At 39.3% G+C, this 23,682-nt stretch overlaps 2 protein-coding genes across 14 annotated transcripts in view; both read left to right on the top strand.

Moving 5' to 3' along the window:
* The window catches only part of LOC127971208 (protocadherin beta-15-like), a 112,143-nt gene that overhangs the window by 44,928 nt on the left and 43,533 nt on the right, over nucleotides 1-23,682 (top strand). For 6 of the 13 annotated variants that reach the window (XM_052574086.1, XM_052574082.1, XM_052574083.1 and 3 more), the window contains exon 2: nucleotides 19,338-19,747. In XM_052574086.1, coding sequence (XP_052430046.1) covers nucleotides 19,338-19,747 — 410 coding nt within the window. Of the gene's footprint in view, nucleotides 1-6,320; nucleotides 8,552-15,414; nucleotides 15,746-15,959; nucleotides 16,662-17,933; nucleotides 19,290-19,337; nucleotides 19,748-23,682 lie in introns of those variants that run through there. The other 7 variants (XM_052574084.1, XM_052574091.1, XM_052574100.1 and 4 more) reach the window with 7 other exon arrangements.
* Nucleotides 6,308-23,682, top strand: part of LOC127971215 (protocadherin beta-15-like) — a 48,423-nt gene continuing 31,048 nt past the window's right edge. Inside the window, exons 1-2 of the mRNA XM_052574108.1 lie at nucleotides 6,308-6,436; nucleotides 14,210-15,335. Coding sequence (XP_052430068.1) covers nucleotides 14,229-15,335 — 1,107 coding nt within the window. The 5' untranslated portion in view covers nucleotides 6,308-6,436; nucleotides 14,210-14,228. The remainder of the gene's footprint in view (nucleotides 6,437-14,209; nucleotides 15,336-23,682) is intronic.

Raw genomic sequence — 23,682 nt, forward strand, 5'->3', positions numbered from 1 at the left:
TTCTTAATATAAATCATGTTGAAGTTTCTGCCCCACATTGTCAATTATATAATTATGTCTGCCTTGATAAATGCCAAATACTGTGACGTATTTAGTAATTTGTTAGATTGTAAATGTTTTAAGCTGTTTGGTGATCTCTTAAAGAAAGAAATCTGATATCTCGTTCTATTGTCTAATAGTGATTTCAAACTAATTTTATTTTTGCAACATCAGAATGTAACGGGATCTGAAACAAACGATGCTGTTTCTAAGTAATTTAACGTTCTCCTCATCGGTATTTTTGTGAAATTGGTTTATAAAAGCAGTTTCGTATGTCAGCAATTTTCTGAACGCCCTTTACTTATTTTAGAACGGTCATAAAGCAAGTTTTCCCGTTTCTGTCCATTGTGCTGCTCTGTCATTCGCTCTCTCTCTCTCTCTCTCTCTCTCTCTCTCTCTCTCTCTCTGTGCGCATGTGCTGACTGAGTGAGTGGGCGGAGCTTTGAGTGTGAGCTGGGTGTTTGGTGTGTGTCAGGTAATCTTTTTTCTATCTTTCTATTTCTTTATGTTATTGTATCATTTTTCGGGGTGATTAAAATTTAGTTTTTGTTTTTATCATTTATTTGGGAGGGTAAGGAGGTATAAAGAATACTCTAGGGCGTCTGCTCCCGGTTTTGTACTGGGAGCATGGCTGGCCCAGGTAGCGGAAGGTTTGATTTTTTGACGCGCCGTCATGGTGTAAAAATAGACTCAGCGGTTAGTATAGAAGACTGTAGCCTGGCTGTTGGAGAAGTGATTGGGCCTGAGAACATTCTGTCTGCTTCTCGCATGAACAGCGCTGTTGTGTTTGTGAAGACAATTGATTTAGCGAATCAGTTGGTAGAAATTGGAGTAGAGCTCAATGGTATTTTTACCCAAGTGCTCCCTCTTTCTACTCCTTCAAAAAAAGTGACTCTTTCTAATGTGCCGCCTTTTATTTCAAACGAAATTTTGACCAGAATGCTTTCTCGTTATGGAAAATTGGTTTCTCCTATAAAAATGAATCCAATATGGTGCAAGTCACCACTTTTGAAGCATATTGTGTCATTTAGGCGTTATGTCTATATGGTCCTCCAAGACAATTTGGACGAATTAGATTTGTCTCTAAATTTTCGTCATGATGATTTTAACTATGTAATTTTCGCCACAACAAATACTATGAAATGTTTCGGCTGCGGTGGCACAGATCATCTCATCCGTGCGTGTCCAGTCAGATTGAATAAGACTCCACCAGTCGATAGTGTTGAGCAAAATAGCGTTGTGCGTGATGAGGAAATGCAGAATGGTTCCGCTGTTTTGACTACTGATGCTGAGGTGCCTGGAACAAGTATGGCTCAGAAACCAGTAGCAGACGTTGAAAAAGTACCAGAGTTTGGACTGATAGATAAGACTACTGCAGGGGAGAGTGCAGGTGCCGCTGATACGGAGGAAGATGAAGTATCCGCGCCCGTGCGAGGGATCTTCCAGCGGGTCAGGCGAATGAGTCACAAAACAGCGACGGCTCGGCCGCTGCAGTTGAGCAACTTTTAGCCAGTATAGAGGAGGATCGCTGTTCTGTGATTGATTCAGAAGATTGTACATTTAAAACGCCTCAAAAGAGAAGACTAAAACAATGTCATGATGTTGGCAAACAAGCGAAAAAAATGGATGATTGTGATTTGAGTCAGACTGATACAGAGAGTGAAAGCGATTTTTCTGAATGTTGTGTTTCCTGCAGTTTGCCTCAGAGTGGATTTTCCAGCCGATCGTATAAGGTAGAAGATATAAAGTATTTTCTCAAAGTGACAAAAAATGCGAGAAAAGTTCGGGTTGATGAATATTTCCCAGATGTAATGCAGTTTATTGAGAAAGCAAAGACTTTTAAGAGTGATGGAGGTTTTACTAATCAGGAAGTGTATCGTCTGAAAAAAATTCTTGCAAAACTTAATTCGCAACCTGGACTCATTGTTAGTAATGAAAATGCGTAAATATCATCTTTCTCTGTGTGTTGTTTTTTTGTTGTTCCTGCTATGGTTCTTTCTCTATATATTTATGGGATAATTTTGTGTTTCTTCTCTAAATATAAATGGGGCAAGAGATATAAGAAAAAGATTTCAATTATTTGAGATAATAAAACAAAAGAAAATTGATGTTTTGTTTGCTCAAGAAACGCATACTGACGTATTAAATTCTTCTGATTGGGCAAGAGAATTTGATGGTTTATCTGTATTAAGTCATTTGACCACAACCAGTGGTGGAGTTGCCATTTTATTCTCCAAGAACTTTATTCCCTGTTGGTAGATGAAATTATAAAAGGTAGACTTTTAAAAGTTATAGCTTCCTTTGAAAATCGTTCTTTTGTTTTTATTTGTGTGTATGTCCCAAATAATGCATTGGAAAGAATGATTTTTTTAGAGACACTGAGTGATGTTTTATGTCATTGCAATTCTGAGGATTTATTATTTCTAGGAGGGGATTTTAATTGCACAGAGCACATTTTAGATAGAAATCATGTTGAACCGCATATGCTTTCACGAAAGCGGCTCATTCAGTTATTGAAATCACATGAGATTGTTGATGTTTGGAGAAATTTTCATGGTAATCAGAGGCAATACACATGGACTCATGCTTACGATAATTTAATTTCTTTAGCAAGGTTGGATAGGTTTTATGGTTTCAAACACCAGCTTAATTTTTTCAGAAGCTGTTCAATTGTTCCAGTAAGCTTTTCTGATCATAGCTTGATACAGTGTGTTGTGTCTTTGAGCTCCATTAAGCCAAAAAGTGCTTACTGGCACTTTAATAATAATTTATTATGTGACAATCATTTTAAAGATATTTTTAAAGAATTCTGGATTTCTTTTAGAACTACAAAATCTTCTTTCAAGTCCTTACAGCAGTGGTGGGACATTGCAAAAGTTCAGATTAAGCAGTTGTGCCAACAATATACTTGCAATTTCACGAGAGACATAACCAGTTCAATGAAAATATTAGAGAATGAATTAATGGAACTTCAGGGGGGTGTTGATACAGGAAATTTGACTCATTTTGAAATTTTTAATAAAAAGAAAAATTCTTTTGCTGAACTTCTAGACACAGTAACACAAGGAGCTCTGGTCAGATCACGTTTCCAAAACGTAGAATTGATGGATGCACCCTCAAAATTTTTCTTTAATTTGGAGAAAAAAAATGGACAGAGAAGGTTTATTCATGCCTTACGCTCTGAAACTGGAGTCTTGCTGTCAGATCCTTCTGATATTCGAAGAAGAGCAATTTGTTTTTATAAAGAACTGTACAAAAGTGAACTCACACATGAACAAACTGATGGTAATGACTTTCTTAATAATTTACCTCAGCTATCCGAAGAAGCTAATGCTGGGCTCAGTAAAGCTTTAAGATTGGAGGAGTTGGAAAGAGCTCTCCAAAGTATGGAGTGTGGCAAAGCACCTGGAGTAGATGGACTACCAGTCGACTTCTACAAGTCCTTCTGGTCGGAGGTGGGTCCAGATTTGTTGGAGGTGCTTGGGGAAAGCTTAGCCAATGGGCGGCTACCCATAAGTTGCCGTAGAGCGGTTCTCACTCTGTTACCAAAGAAGGGAGATTTAAATGATATTAAAAACTGGAGACCCGTGAGTTTGCTGTGCAGTGATTATAAATTGCTCTCAAAAGTTTTGGCTAATAGATTGGGTGATGTTTTGGAACAAGTTATCCATCCTGACCAGACATATTGTGTGCCTGGTAGACGAATTTCTGATAACATTTCTTTTATTAGAGATGTTTTGGATTTAGGTAGGAGTCTCAATTTAGATTTTGGACTAGTGTCAATAGATCAAGAAAAGGCTTTCGAGCGAGTTGAGCATAATTATTTATGGAATGTTTTAGCAGCTTTTGGTTTTAAACCTGAATTTGTTTCTATGATAAAGGTTTTGTACTGTGAAGTTGAAAGTATATTGAAAGTTAATGGTGACTTATGCGCTCCTTTTAAAGTTTTTAGAGGTGTTAGACAAGGGTGTGCCTTGTCTGGTATGCTCTATGCTTTGTCAATAGAGCCTCTTTTAAACAAGTTAAGGACAGATTTGCATGGAGTGTATATTTCAAATTGTTTAAATGTACTTAAATTATCAGCATATGCTGATGATGTTGTTATTTTAATTAATTGTCAGAAAGATGTCGATTTGTTGATCAAAATATTAAAAGATTTTAAAAAGTGTTCTTCTGCAAAGGTAAATTGGTTAAAAAGTGAAGCGATACTGGTTGGGAGATGGTTAAGGGGAGAACCAAACCTCCCAGATGGTTTAACCTGGACTAAGGAAGGGTTTAAATACCTTGGAGTGTTTTTAGGAAGTGAAATAATGGTACAAAAAAACTTTGAAGGAGTTGTTGAAAAAATAAAAGGTCGCCTCAACAAATGGAAATATTTGCTTCCAAAAATGTCATATAGAGGACGCACATTGATTATTAATAACTTGGTGGCATCTTCTCTCTGGCATCGCTTAATTTGTGTTGATCCTCCACCTGATCTTTTGTTAAAAATTCAGTCAATTTTAATAGATTTTTTTTTGGGATAAGCTGCACTGGGTTACAAAAGCTGTTTTGTATTTGCCAAAAGAAGAAGGAGGGCATGGACTCATACATTTACAGAGCAGAACAGCAGCTTTCAGACTCCAGTTTGCACAGAGACTTTTAACTGGACCAGTGGACTCAAGCTGGAAATCCATAGCTTTTGCAGTTCTTCAGAAGTTTGAAGGATTAGGCCTGGACAAAGCTTTGTTCTGGTTTAATCATAAAAAGATGAACTTGTCCAAGTTACCCATTTTTTATCGTAATTTTTTTAAAGTTTGGTCATTGTTTATAGTGCAAAGACTGAGTAATACAGATTCCTTGCACTGGTTGTTACAAGAACCCTTGATTCATGGTTCTGGTTTGGACATATCAAGTAAAGGACCTTTCCCAGCACTTGAAGGAATTTTACTCCGTTCTGGTGTGATAACCCTTGGACATCTAGTACAGCTCGCAGGAACAAACTTTAAGAATGTTGATTTGGTAGGAGAACATCTGGGCATTCGATCCACACGTGTGGTGACTAAACTCCTTGAAAAGTGGAGATCTGCTCTTACAACAGAAGAATGTAAACTGCTGGAGGACTACTCTGAGGGACTGATTATTCCGGATCGCAGGGATCCGTTTCCTAATTTGCTGCTATCACCTAATTTAGAAGAATGCAAAGGTGTTTTTTTGTATTCTGAAAATGTGTCATTAATGGGTTCAGAGCCGGCCTCTGGAAAAGCCTTGTATAAAAGTTGTATCAAGTCTTTGAATAAAAGGTTTTTAGATAATAAAGTAGATACACCCTGGCGTACCATCCTACAGATGGGAGAAGGCACAAAACCAGAATGGAGAGCTCTGTACAAGTCACCATTAACTAAGAAAATTGGCGATTTACAGTGGAGAATATTACATGGGGCAGTCGCAGTTAATGCTTTTATTTCAGTTTTAAACCCTGGTGTTAGTCATGGTTGTCCTTTTTGTTTGATGAGAGAGACTGTGTTCCATGCATTTATGCAATGTTTAAGACTGAAGTCATTGTTTATTGTTTTACAGAATTTATTTGTTTGTTTTGGTGAATCCTTTTCTGTTGGAGTTTTTATTTGTGGTTTTAAGTATGTTAGGAAACACCGTTTTCGGTGTCAACTTCTGAATTTTTTGTTAGGCCAAGCTAAAATGGCTATATATAATACCAGGAAACATAAGATTGAACAAGACACAAGTTATAATTTAGAGGCAGTGTTTTTTAATTCAGTGAAATCTAGAATTTTAATTGATTTTCAATATTTTAAAACTATGAATGACCTTGTTTCTTTTGATCAGATTTGGTGCAATAAGGGGGCTTTGTGTGAAATTATTGATGATAATCTTCATTTTTCATCCCTCTTAAGATAATTGTGTCTTGTCTGTTCTGATTTTATTTTTACAGTGTGTTGAATGACTGGACAATGTTTTTTGTAATAAATGATTTTGAATCTCTCTCTCTCTCTCTCTCTCTCTCGGAATATTATAAATATTGTAGTCGTGTTTATCTCCCACTCATCAGGTAATGTTGCTGCGGCTGTAATTTCGCTAAACTATATTAACTGTATAACCCAGAAATAACCCTGTCAGATATATGAACATTGTGCGATTTCATCTTTTGACTCACAGTGTCGCTGTTTACCTGCAAAACAGTGGGTCTTCAGTACACATCTCTCCACCCTGCCTGTGATGTCATACATAGGGCTTTCATCTAGTCTTTTTTTTTCATAGAAAATCTTTGACGCCGATTTACTGCCTGATATAAGCTACGTCCGTTATTCTAAATTGGATTTTATACATGTTTTCTTGTACATGGCAATTATTATAGTAGTGGATCCGATTTCTGGTTTATATTTCAAAAATTCCAAAGGTTCAGTGCTGCTGCTGAGATGTTTGGTCTTTTGTTCTTCGTGCTGATGGCGGACACCGTTAATGGAGACGTGAGCTATTATTTTCCGGAGGAGATGAAACGTGGATCTGTGATTGGAAATATAGCAAAGGATCTCGGGCTCGATGTGAACAGACTCTCATCTCGTAAGGCTCGAATTGATACTGAAGGTAACAAAAAACGATCCTGTGACATTAATCTGAACACTGGAGAACTGATCTTAGCGGAGAGAATCGACAGAGAGGAGATTTGTGGGGACAGGCTTTCATGCGTTTTAAAATTTGAATTCATGCTTGAAGATCCATTAGAGCTGCATCATGTTTCTGTTCAAATTCAGGATATTAACGACAATTCGCCTATTTTCTCAAAGGATTTGATCACATTTGAAATTAGTGAGTCTGCTGATAGAGGTACACGCTATCGTTTGAATGCGGCTCATGATGCTGATATAGGACAGAATGCAGTTCAGGGATACAGTCTACAGAAAAATGATAATTTTCAATTGAGTATAAATTCAAAAGTAGATGGAGTAAAAAAAATGGAATTACTGCTAGAAAAAGAGTTAGACCGTGAGCAGCAGAAAGAGGTAACATTAATTCTCACTGCGGTAGACGGCGGGACTCCACCGAGATCAGGTACTGTAGCCATACACGTCACTGTGCTGGATGCTAATGATAATGCTCCAGTCTTTAGTCAGGCCGTCTATAAAGTCAGTCTGCCTGAAAATTCTCCTCTAGATACTGTAGTGGTGACAGTGAGTGCTACTGATGCTGACGAGGGACAAAATGGAGAAGTGTCTTACGAATTTAGTCGAATATCTGAAAGAGCAAGAAAGCTTTTCTACTTGAATAAAAGTACAGGTGAAATTCGGGTTACAGGTGCACTTGATTTCGAGGACGAAGCCAATTACGAAATACTAGTTGAAGGGAAAGATGGATTTGGTTTATCCAGTGATGCTAAGGTTGTAATAGAACTTGCAGATGTTAATGACAATGCTCCTGAGATACGAGTGAAATCTTTGCGTAGTCCTGTTCCTGAGAATGCGTTACCCGGTACAGAGGTTGGCATCATTAATGTGCAGGACAGAGACTCTGAGAATAACGGACAGGTGCGCTGCTCCATTCAGCAAAACGTCCCATTTAAACTCGTACCTTCAATTAAAAATTACTATTCTTTGGTGACCACAGGTGAATTAGACCGCGAGCTGCTCTCTGATTATAATATTACAATTACTGCTACTGATGAGGGCTCTCCGCCTTTATCTTCCACTAAGAATATTCACCTGACTGTAGCTGACGTGAATGATAATCCACCTGTATTTCAGGAGCAGAGTTACAGAGCTCATGTGCAAGAAAATAACAAACCTGGCTCCTCTATTTGTTCAGTATCAGCTACAGACCCGGACTGGAGACAGAATGGCACTGTAGTTTATTCTCTGTTGTCCTCTGATCTCAGTGGCGCACCGGTGTCCTCCTTTCTATCCATTAACGGAGACACCGGGGTCATTCATGCCGTGAGGTCGTTTGATTACGAACAGCTGAAAAGTTTCAAAGTGCTCGTGTTAGCCAGAGACAACGGTTCTCCTCCTCTGAGCAGTAACGTGACCGTGAGTGTCTTCATAACGGATGAGAATGACAACTCCCCTCAGATATTATACCCCTCTCCGGAAGGAAACTCCTTCATGACCGAGATGGTACCCAAAGCTGCGCAGGCGCGCTCCCTGGTCTCCAAGGTGATCGCCGTGGACGCGGATTCTGGCCAGAACGCGTGGCTCTCGTATCACATTATTAAAGCCACAGATCCGGGACTTTTCACTATCGGTGTCCACAGCGGAGAGATCAGGACGCAGCGGGACATTTCTGAATCTGACAACATGAAACAGAACCTCATTGTGTCCGTGAGAGATAACGGACAGCCCTCTCTCTCAGCCACGTGCGCATTGTATTTACTTATATCAGATAACTTGGCTGAAGTTCCAGAACTGAAAGACATGTCTCGCGACGAGAGCAGCTCCAAACTGACGTTTTATTTGATCATCGCGCTGGTGTCCGTTTCCACTTTCTTCCTGACATTCATCATCATCATCCTGGCCGTGAAGTTTTGTCGCAGGAGAAAGCCCAGACTGTTGTTTGATGGAGCTGTAGCCATTCCCAGCGCGTATCTGCCTCCAAATTACGCAGATGTGGAGGGCGCGGGAACTCTCCGCAGCACTTACAATTATGACGCATACCTGACCACGGGCTCGCGCACTAGTGACTTCAAGTTCGTCAGATCTTATAATGAGGATACACTGACCACTGACCTGACTCTGAAAAAGACTCAGTCCGCTGTGGATGACCTTGAAGGGCTTGGTGTGGAAATGAACGATTCCTTTCAGGTAGGATTGACAAAGAAATAATTGTAATATTATGGGTTTGCAAATTACTTTTATTGGCAACATACTTTCTAATGGTTTAAGGAATGCTAACATCCTTGCATCCATCTCCTTGTCTGTTCTGTGAAACAATTTATTAACTAATTTAATTTCATATTTATTTTTAAATCCCAGTTCACTAGTTTAGTAGAAAATGCATATTAAGATTAGCTGTCCATGGTGCTGTACAGGCCGTGTTTGTTACTGCTGTATTCTTTATGACATCGTTACATTTGTGCATCTTGTGATTGTTTTTGTATTCATTGTTTTTTTATGTATTTATTTTTTGTAAAGGACTTTTTGCTAACATGGGTGCTTCTCTGCGATATAACATATCTTTTCTTATTTACTTATTTAATGATCTAACCTTAAATATTACATAAGTGTGCTTATTTTAATGGACTGCCTTCACTAATAACAGGCTCTTAAAGATTTTGAAGCTCATTTTGAAGGCTTATAAGAAGATGTTTTATTTATATTATCTCTTAAAATTGCTTAAACAAGACCATACCAAAAAAAAAAAATTAAATAATCTAAAGTTATAAATCCTGGTTCACGAGTTTATTACTGTTTTTTATTTTAATTTTTTTCATTGCTAGTTAAGGAATTCTTAATATAAATCATGTTGAAGTGACTGCCCCACATTGTCAATTAGATAATTATGTCTGCCTTGATAAATGCCAAATACTGTGACGTATTTAGTAATTTGTTAGATTGTAAATGTTTTAAGCTGTTTGGTGATCTCTTAAAGAAAGAAATCTGATATATCGTTCTATTGTCTAATAGTGATTTCAAACTAATTTTATTTTTGCGACATCAGAATGTAACGGGATCTGAAACAAAAGATGCTGTTTCTAAGTAATTTAACGTTCTCCTCATCTGTATTTTTGTAAAATTGGTTTATAAAAGCAATTTCGTATGTCAGCAAGTTTCTGAAAGCCCTTTACTTATTTTAGAACGGTCATAAAGCAAGTTTTCCCGTTTCTGTCCATTGTGCTGCTCTGTCATTCGCTCTCTCTCTCTCTCTCTCTCTCTCTCTCTCTATCTCGGAATATTATAAATATTGTAGTCGTGTTTATCTCCCACTCATCAGGTAATGTTGCTGCGGCTGTTATTTCGCTAAACTATATTAAACGTATAACCCAGAAATAACCCTGTCAGATATATGAACATTGTGCGATTTCATCTTTTGACTCACAGTGTCGCTGTTTACCTGCAAAACAGTGGGTCTTCAGTACACATCTCTCCACCCTGCCTGTGATGTCATACATAGGGCTTTCATCTAGTCTTTTTTTTTCATAGAAAATCTTTGACGCCGATTTACTGCCTGATACAAGCTACGTCCGTTATTCTAAATTGAATTTTATTCATGTTTGCTCGTACATGGCATTTGTCATAGTACAGGAATACATTTCTGGTTAATATTTCAAGAATTCCAAAGGTTCAGTGCTGCTGCTGAGATGTTTGGTCTTTTGTTCTTCGTGCTGATGGCGCACACCGTTAATGGAGACGTGAGCTATTCTTTTCCGGAGGAGATGAAACGTGGATCTGTGATTGGAAATATAGCAAAGGATCTCGGGCTCGATGTGAACAGACTCTCATCTCGTAAGGCTCGAATTGATACTGAAGGTAACAAAAAACGATACTGTGACATTAATCTGAATACTGGAGAACTGGTCTTAGCGGAGAGAATCGACAGAGAGGAGATTTGTGGGGACAGGCTTTCATGCGTTTTAAAATTTGAATTCATGCTAGAAGATCCATTAGAGCTGCATCATGTTTCTGTTCAAATTCAGGATATTAACGACAATTCGCCTATTTTCTCAAAGGATTTGATCACATTTGAAATTAGTGAGTCTGCTGTTAGAGGTACACGCTATCGTTTGAATGCGGCTCATGATGCTGATATAGGACAGAATGCAGTTCAGGGATACAGTCTACAGAAGAATGATAATTTTCAATTGAGTATACATTCAAAAGTAGATGGCGTAAAAAAAATGGAATTACTGCTAGAAAAAGAGTTAGACCGTGAGCAGCAGAAAGATGTAACATTAATTCTCACTGCGGTAGACGGCGGGACTCCACCGAGATCAGGTACTGTAGCCATACACGTCACTGTGCTGGATGCTAATGATAATGCTCCAGTCTTTAGTCAGGCCGTCTATAAAGTCAGTCTGCCTGAAAATTCTCCTCTAGATACTGTAGTGGTGACAGTGAGTGCCACTGATGCAGACGAGGGACAAAACGGAGAAGTGTCGTACGAATTTAGTCGAATATCTGAAAGAGCAAGAAAGCTTTTCTACTTGAATAAAAGTACAGGTGAAATTCGGGTTACAGGTGCACTTGATTTCGAGGACGAAGCCAATTACGAAATACTAGTTGAAGGGAAAGATGGATTTGGTTTATCCAGTGATGCTAAGGTTGTAATAGAACTTGCAGATGTTAATGACAATGCTCCTGAGATACGAGTGAAATCTTTGCGTAGTCCTGTTCCTGAGAATGTGTTACCCGGTACAGAGGTTGGCATCATTAATGTGCAGGACAGAGACTCTGAGAATAACGGACAGGTGCGCTGCTCCATTCAGCAAAACGTCCCATTTAAACTCGTACCTTCAATTAAAAATTACTATTCTTTGGTGACCACAGGTGAATTAGACCGCGAGCTGCTCTCTGATTATAATATTACAATTACTGCTACTGATGAGGGCTCTCCGCCTTTATCTTCCACTAAGAATATTCACCTGACTGTAGCTGACGTGAATGATAATCCACCTGTATTTCAGGAGCAGAGTTACAGAGCTCATGTGCAAGAAAATAACAAACCTGGCTCCTCTATTTGTTCAGTATCAGCTACAGACCCGGACTGGAGACAGAATGGCACTGTAGTTTATTCTCTGTTGTCCTCTGATCTCAGTGGCTCACCGGTGTCCTCCTTTCTATCCATTAACGGAGACACCGGGGTCATTCATGCCGTGAGGTCGTTTGATTACGAACAGCTGAAAAAATTCAAAGTGCTCGTGTTAGCCAGAGACAACGGTTCTCCTCCTCTGAGCAGTAACGTGACCGTGAGTGTCTTCATAACGGATGAGAATGACAACTCCCCTCAGATATTATACCCCTCTCCGGAAGGAAACTCCTTCATGACCGAGATGGTACCCAAAGCTGCGCAGGCGCGCTCCCTGGTCTCCAAGGTGATCGCCGTGGACGCGGATTCTGGCCAGAACGCGTGGCTCTCGTATCACATTATTAAAGCGACAGATCCGGGACTATTCACTATCGGTGTCCACAGCGGAGAGATCAGGACGCAGCGGGACATTTCTGAATCTGACAGCATGAAACAGAACCTCATTGTGTCCGTGAGAGATAACGGACAGCCCTCTCTCTCAGCCACGTGCGCATTGTATTTACTTATATCAGATAACTTGGCTGAAGTTCCAGAACTGAAAGACATGTCTCGCGACGAGAGCAGCTCCAAACTGACGTTTTATTTGATCATCGCGCTGGTGTCCGTTTCCACTTTCTTTATGACATTCATCATCATCATCCTGGCCGTGAAGTTTTGTCGCAGGAGAAAGCCCAGACTGTTGTTTGATGGAGCTGTAGCCATTCCCAGCGCGTATCTTCCTCCAAATTACGCAGATGTGGAGGGCGCGGGAACTCTCCGCAGCACTTACAATTATGACGCATACCTGACCACGGGCTCGCGCACTAGTGACTTCAAGTTCGTCAGATCTTATAATGAGGATACACTGACTGCTGACCTGACTCTGAAAAAGACTCAATCCGCTGTGGATGATCTTGAAGGGCTTGGTGTGGAAATGAACGATTCCTTTCAGGTAGGATTGACAAAGCAATAATTTTAATATTATGGGTTTGCAAATTACTTTTATTGGCAACATACTTTCTAATGGTTTAAGGAATGCTAACATCCTTGCATCCATCTCCTTGTCTGTTCTGTGAAACAATTTATTAACTAATTCAATTTCATATTTATTTTTAAATCCCAGTTCACTAGTTTAGTAGAAAATACATATTAAGATTAGCTGTCCATGGTGCTGTACAGGCCGTGTTTGTTACTGCTGTATTCTTTATGACATCGTTACATTTGTGCATCTTGTGATTGTTTTTGTATTCATTGTTTTTTTATGTATTTATTTTTTGTGAAGGACTTTTTGCTAACATGGGTGCTTCTCTGCGATTTAACATATCTTTTCTTATTTACTTATTTAATGATCTAACCTTAAATATTACATAAGTGTGCTTATTTTAATGGACTGCCATCACTAATAACAGGCTCTTAAAGATTTTGAAGCTCATTTTGAAGGCTTATAAGTAGATGTTTTATTTATATTATCTCTTAAAATTGCTTAAACAAGACCATACCAAATTTTTTTTTTTAAATAATCTAAAGTTATAAATCCTGATTCACGAGTTTATTACTGTTTTTTATTTTTATTTTTTTCATTGCTAGTTAAGGAATTCTTAATATAAATCATGTTGAAGTGACTGCCCCACATTGTCAATTAGATAATTATGTCTGCCTTGATAAATGCCAAATACTGTGACGTATTTAGTAATTTGTTAGATTGTAAATGTTTTAAGCTGTTTGGTGATCTCTTAAAGAAAGAAATCTGATATCTCGTTCTATTGTCTAATAGTGATTTCAAACTAATTTTATTTTTGCGACATCAGAATGTAACGGGATCTGAAACAAACGATGGTGTTTCTAAGTAATTTAACGTTCTCCTCATCGGTATTTTTGTGAAATTGGTTTATAAAAGCAATTTCGTATGTCAGCAAGTTTCTGAACGCCCTTTACTTATTTTAGAACGGTCATAAAGCAAGTTTTCCCGTTTCTGTCCATTGTGCTGCTCTGTCATTCGCTCTCTCTCTCTCTCTCTCTCTCTCTCTCTCTCTCTCTCTCTCTCTCTCTCTCTCTCTCTCTCTCTCGGAATATTATAAATATTGTAGTCGTGTTTATCTCCCACTCATCAGGTAATGTTGCTGCGGCTGTAATTTCGCTAAACTATATTAACTGTATAACCCAGAAATAACCCTGTCAGATATATGAACATTGTGCGATTTCATCTTTTGACTCACAGTGTCGCTGTTTACCTGCAAAACAGTGGGTCTTCAGTACACATCTCTCCACCCTGCCTGTGATGTCATACATAGGGCTTTCATCTAGTCTTTTTTTTCATAGAAAATCTTTGACGCCGATTTACTGCCTGATATAAGCTACGTCCGTTATTCTAAATTGAATTTTATACATGTTTGCTCGTACATGGCATTTGTCATAGTACATGAATACATTTCTGGTTAATATTTCAAGAATTCCAAAGGTTCAGTGCTGCTGCTGAGATGTTTGGTCTTTTGTTCTTCGTGCTGATGGCGGACACCGTTAATGGAGACGTGAGCTATTCTTTTCCAGAGGAGATGAAACGTGGATCTGTGATTGGAAATATAGCAAAGGATCTCGGGCTCGATGTGAACAGACTCTCATCTCGTAAGGCTCGAATTGATACTGAAGGTAACAAAAAACGATACTGTGACATTAATCTGAATACTGGAGAACTGATCGTAGCGGAGAGAATCGACAGAGAGGAGATTTGTGGGGACAGGCTTTCATGCGTTTTAAAATTTGAATTCATGCTAGAAGATCCATTAGAGCTGCATCATGTTTCTGTTCAAATTCAGGATATTAACGACAATTCGCCTATTTTCTCAAAGGATTTGATCACATTTGAAATTAGGGAATCTGCTGTTAGAGGTACACGCTATCGTTTGAATGCGGCTCATGATGCTGATATAGGACAGAATGCAGTTCAGGGTTACAGTTTACAGAAGAATGATAATTTTCAATTGAGTATAAATTCAAAAGCAGACGGAGTAAAAAAACTTGAATTACTGCTAGAAAAAGAGTTAGATCGTGAGCAGCAGAAAGAGGTAACATTAATTCTCACTGCGGTAGACGGCGGGACTCCACCGAGATCAGGTACTGTAGCCATACACGTCACTGTGCTGGATGCTAATGATAATGCTCCAGTCTTTAGTCAGGCCGTCTATAAAGTCAGTCTGCCTGAAAATTCTCCTCTAGATACTGTAGTGGTGACAGTGAGTGCTACTGATGCTGACGAGGGACAAAACGGAGAAGTGTCGTATGAATTTAGTCGTATCTCTGAAAGAGCAAGAAAGCTTTTCTACTTGAATAAAAGTACAGGTGAAATTCGGGTTACAGGTGCACTTGATTTCGAGGACGAAGCCAATTACGAAATACTAGTTGAAGGGAAAGATGGATTTGGTTTATCCAGTGATGCTAAGGTTGTAATAGAACTTGCAGATGTTAATGACAATGCTCCTGAGATACGAGTGAAATCTTTGCGTAGTCCTGTTCCTGAGAATGCGTTACCCGGTACAGAGGTTGGCATCATTAATGTGCAGGACAGAGACTCTGAGAATAACGGACAGGTGCGCTGCTCCATTCAGCAGAACGTCCCATTTAAACTCGTGCCTTCAATTAAAAATTACTTTTCTCTGGTGACCACAGGTGAATTAGACCGCGAGCTGCTCTCTGATTATAATATTACAATTACTGCTACTGATGAGGGCTCTCCGCCTTTATCTTCCACTAAGAATATTCACCTGACTGTAGCTGACGTGAATGATAATCCACCTGTATTTCAGGAGCAGAGTTACAGAGCTCATGTGCAAGAAAATAACAAACCTGGCTCCTCTATTTGTTCAGTATCAGCTACAGACCCGGACTGGAGACAGAATGGCACTGTAGTTTATTCTCTGTTGTCCTCTGATCTCAGTGGCGCACCGGTGTCCTCCTTTCTATCCATTAACGGAGACACCGGGGTCATTCATGCCGTGAGGTCGTTTGATTACGAACAGTTGAAAAGTTTCAAAGTGCTCGTGTTGGCCAGAGACAACGGTTCTCCTCCTCTGAGCAGTAACGTGACCGTGAGTGTCTTCATAACGGATGAGAATGACAACCCCCCTCAGATATTATACCCCTCTCCGGAAGGAAACTCCTTCATGACCGAGATGGTACCCAAAGCTGCGCAGGCGCGCTCCCTGGTCTCCAAGGTGATCGCCGTGGACGCGGATTCTGGCCAGAACGCGTGGCTCTCGTATCACATTATTAAAGCGACAGATCCGGGACTATTCACTATCGGTGTCCACAGCGGAGAGATCAGGACGCAGCGGGACATTTCTGAATCTGACAACATGAAACAGAACCTCATTGTGTCCGTGAGAGATAACGGACAGCCCTCTCTCTCAGCCACGTGCGCATTGTATTTACTTATATCAGATAACTTGGCTGAAGTTCCAGAACTGAAAGACATGTCTCGTGACGAGAGCAGCTCCAAACTGACGTTTTATTTGATCATCGCGCTGGTGTCCGTCTCCACTTTCTTCCTGACCTTCATCATCATCATCCTGGCCGTGAGGTTTTGTCGCAGGAGAAAGCCCAGACTGTTGTTTGATGGAGCTGTAGCCATTCCCAGCGCGTATCTTCCTCCAAATTACGCAGATGTGGAGGGCGCGGGAACTCTCCGCAGCACTTACAATTATGACGCATACCTGACCACGGGCTCGCGCACTAGTGACTTCAAGTTCGTCAGATCTTATAATGAGGATACACTGACCACTGACCTGACTCTGAAAAAGATTAAATCCGCTGTGGATGATCTTGAAGGAATTGATGCGGAAATGAACGATTCCTTTCAGGTAGGACTGAAGAAGTCTTTCTTTAAAAAAATATGTTTTTAATATTTTGAGGTTACAGATTGCTTGTCTTGACAGCTTGCTTTCTAATGGTTTTATTAATGCTAACTTTCTCGCATCCCTCACGTTGACTGTTCCCTGAAACTATTTCATGAACTACTTTAAATTCTTATTCAATTTTAAATCTCAGTTTACTTGGATTTTAGTAAAAAGGGTATATTTATATTAGCTGTCCATGGTGCTGAACAGGCGTGTGTGTTGCTGCTGACGTTTTGCTTGAGACTTACATATAAGGAGCAAATTTTATAGTAATTGAGCCGTTTCTCTTTTCAAATTCCCAGATAATATTTGGTTGTTCTATGCCCTCATTTCATTTTCAACAAAGTGTTATATTCATGTTTTGACATATAATAAGAGTTTATGGATGAGCTTTATTCACAAATTTAGGTTTTCTTATGAATTAGGACTGTTTATAAAATGGTCACAATTGTGGTCTTGTGATTTTTGGACTTGGTCACATGAGTGCTTCTTTTTTTTATGACGAATTAACCATTGGTGTATTAGTAATATTCTAACCTTACAGATGCAATTGGTATTTTAATAGACTACCTTCACTGACAATAGGCTCTGGCAGATTTTGAAGTTGATTTTTAAGTCTAAGGAGTTGTTCGTGAATTTTAAGTCATGAACTGTGTTTCATGAGTCGCTGTTTATGCGTATTTGAAGGAATCCTTATAATTTTTTTAGAAGTAGTTGACATTTTATCTGTTAACTACTTGTCAACAAGAACTATATCTGCCGTGAGATAGATTTTTAAAGCTTGTGACTAATTTCAATATAGCTGTCACATCTTATAATAAAGGTACGCTGACTGCTAACCTGACTCTGAGAAAAGCTCAGTCTGCCGTGGATGATCTTGAAGGGTTTAATACGGAGGCGAACTGTCTTTTTATTATTATTATTTATATTATTATTATTATTTTTACGTTTGAAGCTGTTTTGTGATCTTTCTTCATCGACTTATTAGTTATGTGAAATTGGCTTATAGAAGGATTTTCTCATATCATAAACTTTTAAAAAGTTATTTTAGTCTGATTATAATTGTCATAGAGCATGTTTTCTTGTTGCTGTCTGTGATCTGACAGGTAAATATTTAGTGTATTTTTATGTGATGTAGATCACAATCTTGCTATGTGCTTGCTTATTCATTCATTCATTCATTCATTCAGGTAATGTTATAAATATTGTGGTGGTGTTTATCTCCCAGTCATCTGGCAATGTTGTTGCCGGCCATTGGTTTGCTTAAACGATTTTGGCTATAACCCACACATAATCCTGTCAAATGGAATATTATGCAGTTTCTACATTTAACTCACAGTGTCGCTGTTTACCTGCAAAAAAATGTGTGTCTTCAGTACACATCTCTCCACCCTGCTTGTGATGTCATATAGGGCTTGCATCTCATCTCTTTATAGAAAATCGTCGACATTGACTGCAAACTGTAATCTACGTCTGTTATTCTAAATCGTGATATATGCTTGGTTTCTTGTGCGTTAAGATTGTTATATTATTGTATTCAATTTTTGCTTCATATCTGAAGCATTCCAAATGTTCAGTGCTGCTGCTGAGATGTTTGGTCTTTTGTTCTTCGTGCTGATGGCGCACGCTGTTAATGGAGACGTGAGCTATTCTTTTCCAGAGGAGATGAAACGCGGATCTGTGATTGGAAATATAGCAAAGGATCTCGGACTTGATCTGAACAGACTGTCATCTCGAAAAGCGCGGACTGATACCGAAGGTAATAGAAAACGATACTGTGACATTAATCTGAATACTGGAGAACTGATCGTGGCGGAGAGAATCGACAGAGAGGGGCTTTGTGGAAAGAAAGCTTCATGTGTCATAAATCAGCAGCTTGTCCTTGAAAGTCCTTTAGAACTGCATCGTTTTATTCTTAATGTTGAAGACATAAATGATAATTCACCACAGTTCACAGGGAGTGTTATTGAATTTGAAATAAGCGAGTCAGCACTAAAAGGATCTCATTACTTATTAGATGAGGCCCACGATGCAGATATAGGTATGAATTCAGTGCAGTCTTACGTGTTGCAAGAAAATGAAAACTTTCTTCTTCGTGTAGTAACGGGTGCAATTGGAAGAAAATATGGCGAGCTTGTGTTGAATAAAGAGTTAGATCGTGAACAACAACAGGAGGTAACATTAATTCTCACTGCGGTAGACGGCGGGACTCCACCGAGATCAGGTACTGTAGCCATACACGTCACTGTGCTGGATGCTAATGATAATGCTCCAGTCTTTAGTCAGGCCGTCTATAAAGTCAGTCTGCCTGAAAATTCTCCTCTAGATACTGTAGTGGTGACAGTGAGCGCTACTGATGCTGACGAGGGACAAAACGGAGAAGTGTCTTATGCATTTAGTCATTTATCTGAAATTGTCCGGCAATTATTTTTCCTTGATGCAATGTCTGGACAAATTAAATTAAAGGGACTCGTTGATTTTGAGGAGGAGAGTTCAATAGAACTGCCGATTCAAGCTAAAGATGGTCAAGGGCTGGCCAGTCATTGTACAGTAATAATAGACGTTATTGATGCCAATGATAACACCCCTATATTAGTAGTAAGTTCTCTTAACAGTCCCGTTCCTGAGAATGTGTTACCCGGTACAGAGGTTGGCATCATTAATGTGCAGGACCGAGACTCTGAGAATAACGGACAGGTGCGCTGCTCCATTCAGCAAAACGTCCCATTTAAACTCGTACCTTCAATCAAAAATTACTATTCTCTGGTGACCACAGGTGAATTAGACCGCGAGCTGCTCTCTGATTATAATATTACAATTACTGCTACTGATGAGGGCTCTCCGCCTTTATCTTCCACTAAGAATATTCACCTGACTGTAGCTGACGTGAATGATAATCCACCTGTATTTCAGGAGCAGAGTTACAGAGCTCATGTGCAAGAAAATAACAAACCTGGCTCCTCTATTTGTTCAGTATCAGCTACAGACCCGGACTGGAGACAGAATGGCACTGTAGTTTATTCTCTGTTGTCCTCTGATCTCAGTGGCGCACCGGTGTCCTCCTTTCTATCCATTAACGGAGACACCGGGGTCATTCATGCCGTGAGGTCGTTTGATTACGAACAGTTGAAAAGTTTCAAAGTGTTCGTGTTAGCCAGAGACAACGGTTCTCCTCCTCTGAGCAGTAACGTGACCGTGAGTGTCTTCATAACGGATGAGAATGACAATTCCCCTCAGATATTATACCCCTCTCCGGAAGGAAACTCCTTCATGACCGAGATGGTACCCAAAGCTGCGCAGGCGCGCTCCCTGGTCTCCAAGGTGATTGCCGTGGACGCGGATTCTGGCCAGAACGCGTGGCTCTCGTATCACATTATTAAAGCCACAGATCCGGGACTTTTCACTATCGGTGTCCACAGCGGAGAGATCAGGACACAGCGGGACATTTCTGAATCTGACAGCATGAAACAGAACCTCATTGTGTCCGTGAGAGATAACGGACAGTCCTCTCTCTCAGCCACGTGCGCATTGTATTTACTTATATCAGATAACTTGGCTGAAGTTCCAGAACTGAAAGACATGTCTCGCGAGGAAAGCAGCTCCAAACTGACGTTTTATTTGATCATCGCGCTGGTGTCCGTCTCTACTTTCTTCCTGACCTTCATCATCATCATCCTGGCCGTGAGGTTTTGTCGCAGGAGAAAGCCCAGACTGTTGTTTGATGGAGCTGTAGCCATTCCCAGCGCGTATCTTCCTCCAAATTACGCAGATGTGGAGGGCGCGGGAACTCTCCGCAGCACTTACAATTATGACGCATACCTGACCACGGGCTCGCGCACTAGTGACTTCAAGTTCGTCAGATCTTATAATGAGGATACACTGACTGCTGACCTGACTCTGAAAAAGACTCAATCCGCTGTGGATGATCTTGAAGGACTTGATGCTGAAGTGAGTGATTCCTTTCAGGTAGGACTGTTGTGTGTGTGTGTGTGTATGTATATATATATATATACTCTTTTTTTATCTATAAATAATAAATAATTGAATGGCCTTGGTTTACAAGTTAGATTTTTAAGTTGTAAGTTGTCTGCTTGAAACAAGATATTCTTTAAAAGGTCATGTAACCACTTCAAACAAAATCATATGCAAAATACATGAATAAACACACATGTGAGTTATATATATATATATATATATATATATATATATATATGTATATATATATATATATATATATATATATATATATATATATATATATATATATATATATATATATACAGCCAAGCATGGTGACCCACTCATAACTCAGAATTCATGCTCTGCATTTAACCCTTCCAAAGTGCGCACATATTCGGAGCAGTGGGCAACCATTTATGCTGAAGAGCCCGGGGAAGCATTTGGGGGTTCAGTGCCTTGCTCAAGGGCGTGGTATTGCCGGCCGAGGCTAGAACCCACAACCTTATAGGCTTCGAAGTCAAACTCTCTAATTCTATCTAATTGTCTAATCTATCTAATCACTAGGCCACGACTAGGTCAGTCTGGTATTTTTTTTTTAATTTTTTTTTTTTTTTATGTAATTCTGCTTACTATCTCTGCTTATTCTCAGTCATGTGACATGCTACCAGGAATTCGTTGTTGTTGTTGTTTTTAATTTGTTTAAGAGTTTAAAGAGTGGTGGTGGTCTTTTGGAAATTACTGCGAAATGTGTCTCATTCTATTGATTCTTTGTTAAGTTCATTCAACATTGTGTCTCACATCAGTTTGTGTTAACATGGCGATTCTAGTTTGTATTTCAATCCGTGACTTATTTGTTGTTTGCGTATTGCTTTGCATTTATTTTTATCGATATGTTGCATTTGTTTAATTAGCGTATAAAGAGATTCAGATACAGACGTCAGTACTAATCTTTCAAATTTCCTATCCAAGTAAAATTATGGATATACTCTCTCTTTCTCTCTCTGATGTATGCTGGGAGGTGGGGATAGTGTGGTGGTGGTGAGAGCTGTTGTGTGATGGGTGAGAACTTTCTTGAGTTTTCTTATTTACATTTCCTTTTTTTCCTTCCAGAAAATACATGGTTAAGGAAACAAATTGTAAATATAGTGTGCGGTTGTGACATTTGAAGCGGGCGAGGATTACCATTATCACTCCGCAATGGTTTTGGATGTGTTCCTGATGATAAGGCCACAGTGGAGGATGTGTTAATTGCAGTTGGCTATCAAATTGGTCATGAGAACATTCTATCTGCTTAAATCAGGCTGTCGGTGTTTTTTGAAGGAACCAATTTTAGGGAATCGTTTAATTGTAAATGGCCTTACTGTTAAAGATGCTTTCGTGCAATTTTCTCCAATGTATATATCCACAACAAAGGTTACAATTTAAAATATCCCGCCTTTCGTATCAAATTACGTTTTGCAACGTGAGATAGCGCGTTTTGGAAAAATTGTTAGTCCCTTTTAAACTGTTGCGCTTGGATGTAAACATCCGGCGGTGAATCACGTCGCGTCTTTTAGACGTTTACATGGTGCTTGAATCGCCTGAGAATACAATGTATATAAATTTTCGCGTGCAACACGAGGGAAGATTATATATGGTGTATGCAACTACTGGCAGCATAATATGTTTCGTGTGTGGAGACAGCGGACACAAACGCCTGTTGTGTCCACATAAGAAAACAGGTGCACAAAACGCGGCAGGAGCAGATGACGAGGGCGCAAACAATAGCGTTGATGCGGCCCAAGATGAGGTTGTTCCATTAGTTGAGGTGAGTGATGTTAATTCAAATGCTGTGTTATCGGCTGTTGACACTGAAAATGAGGATGTGGTTGCTTATTGTAGCCCCAGAGATTAGCATAACTGATCTAGTTGTTTCTGATGTTAACAATAAAGAAGTAGCTAGTAACAGTGGTGGCCTACTAAAACGGGGGAGAGTGTAAATGATGGAAATGAATTGTTTTCCACCGTCTTGAATAATGAGGAAATGGAGGATGATCAGTCTGATGATACTGAGTTTCTATGTGTGAAAATTATGGTAGTGTATTTAATAAATCTCAGACAGTTTTTTCATGAGTTTTCAATCATTTTTTGGTCGAAACGTATGGTAAACAAAATAACAAAATATTTATTCTCAGATGTAGACAAGTTTGTTCACTCTGTTAGTTTCTATCAGAAGACTGTTGAAGTTGATGAACTTTGTGAGAAGAAGCGTTTTCGTTTGAGGAACTGAGGAACCTCATATACAGTCCTCAAGTGCATTGTCAAAACTTATTAAAGATTTCCAGCTTTTGGATATTTGGAGAATTGAATACCCAAATGAGAGACAGTATACATGGATTAAGGCTTTTAATATTTAACCGTAGTAGTAAAATAAAGAATGTGATTGAAACACTTGAAAAGCAAATTAATTTAATGGCATTGCAGTTGGTTAATGCACATAATTCTATAATGTACAATGATTCGCAAACAAAAAAGAGAGAGCTTAGTCTAGTCTTAAATGAGAAAGTTAAAGGAGCCTTGATAAGGTCCCGTTTCATGTCATTAGCAGAAATGGATGCCCCAACTTCTTTCTTCTTCAACCTGGAATATAAGGCGGCTCAACAAAAACAAATGCCATGTCTTAAACTCCCTGATGGGAGGATAACATCTAAGACTGTAGAAATGAGAAACCATGCTTTGGATTTTAATTCAAGCCTTTATGCTGCAGAAAACTGTGAAAACAGTGACTGTATGACACAGCTTCTTCAGGGTCTTCCTTAGCTGGACTCTGGTTCTTAAACTGTCCTGGATGCTGGTATGACATTTGAGGAAGTTACTGCTGCTGTGCGACAACTTAATTCAGGACGATCCCCTGGATTAGATGGACTACCAGCAGACTTTATAAAAGTTTTTGAGGTTTTATGTGAATCCTTAAGAGAAGGTGTTTTACCAACTTCCTGTCAATATGCGGTCTTATCACTGTTACCAAAGAAGGGGGATTTAGCCCTTTTAAAGAACTGGCGTCCTGTTGCCCTTCTTACAACAGAATATAAAATATTCTCAA

Source organism: Carassius gibelio, chromosome B14, assembly GCF_023724105.1.
Source record: "Carassius gibelio isolate Cgi1373 ecotype wild population from Czech Republic chromosome B14, carGib1.2-hapl.c, whole genome shotgun sequence".
In the NCBI taxonomy this organism is placed as follows: Eukaryota; Metazoa; Chordata; class Actinopteri; order Cypriniformes; family Cyprinidae; genus Carassius; species Carassius gibelio.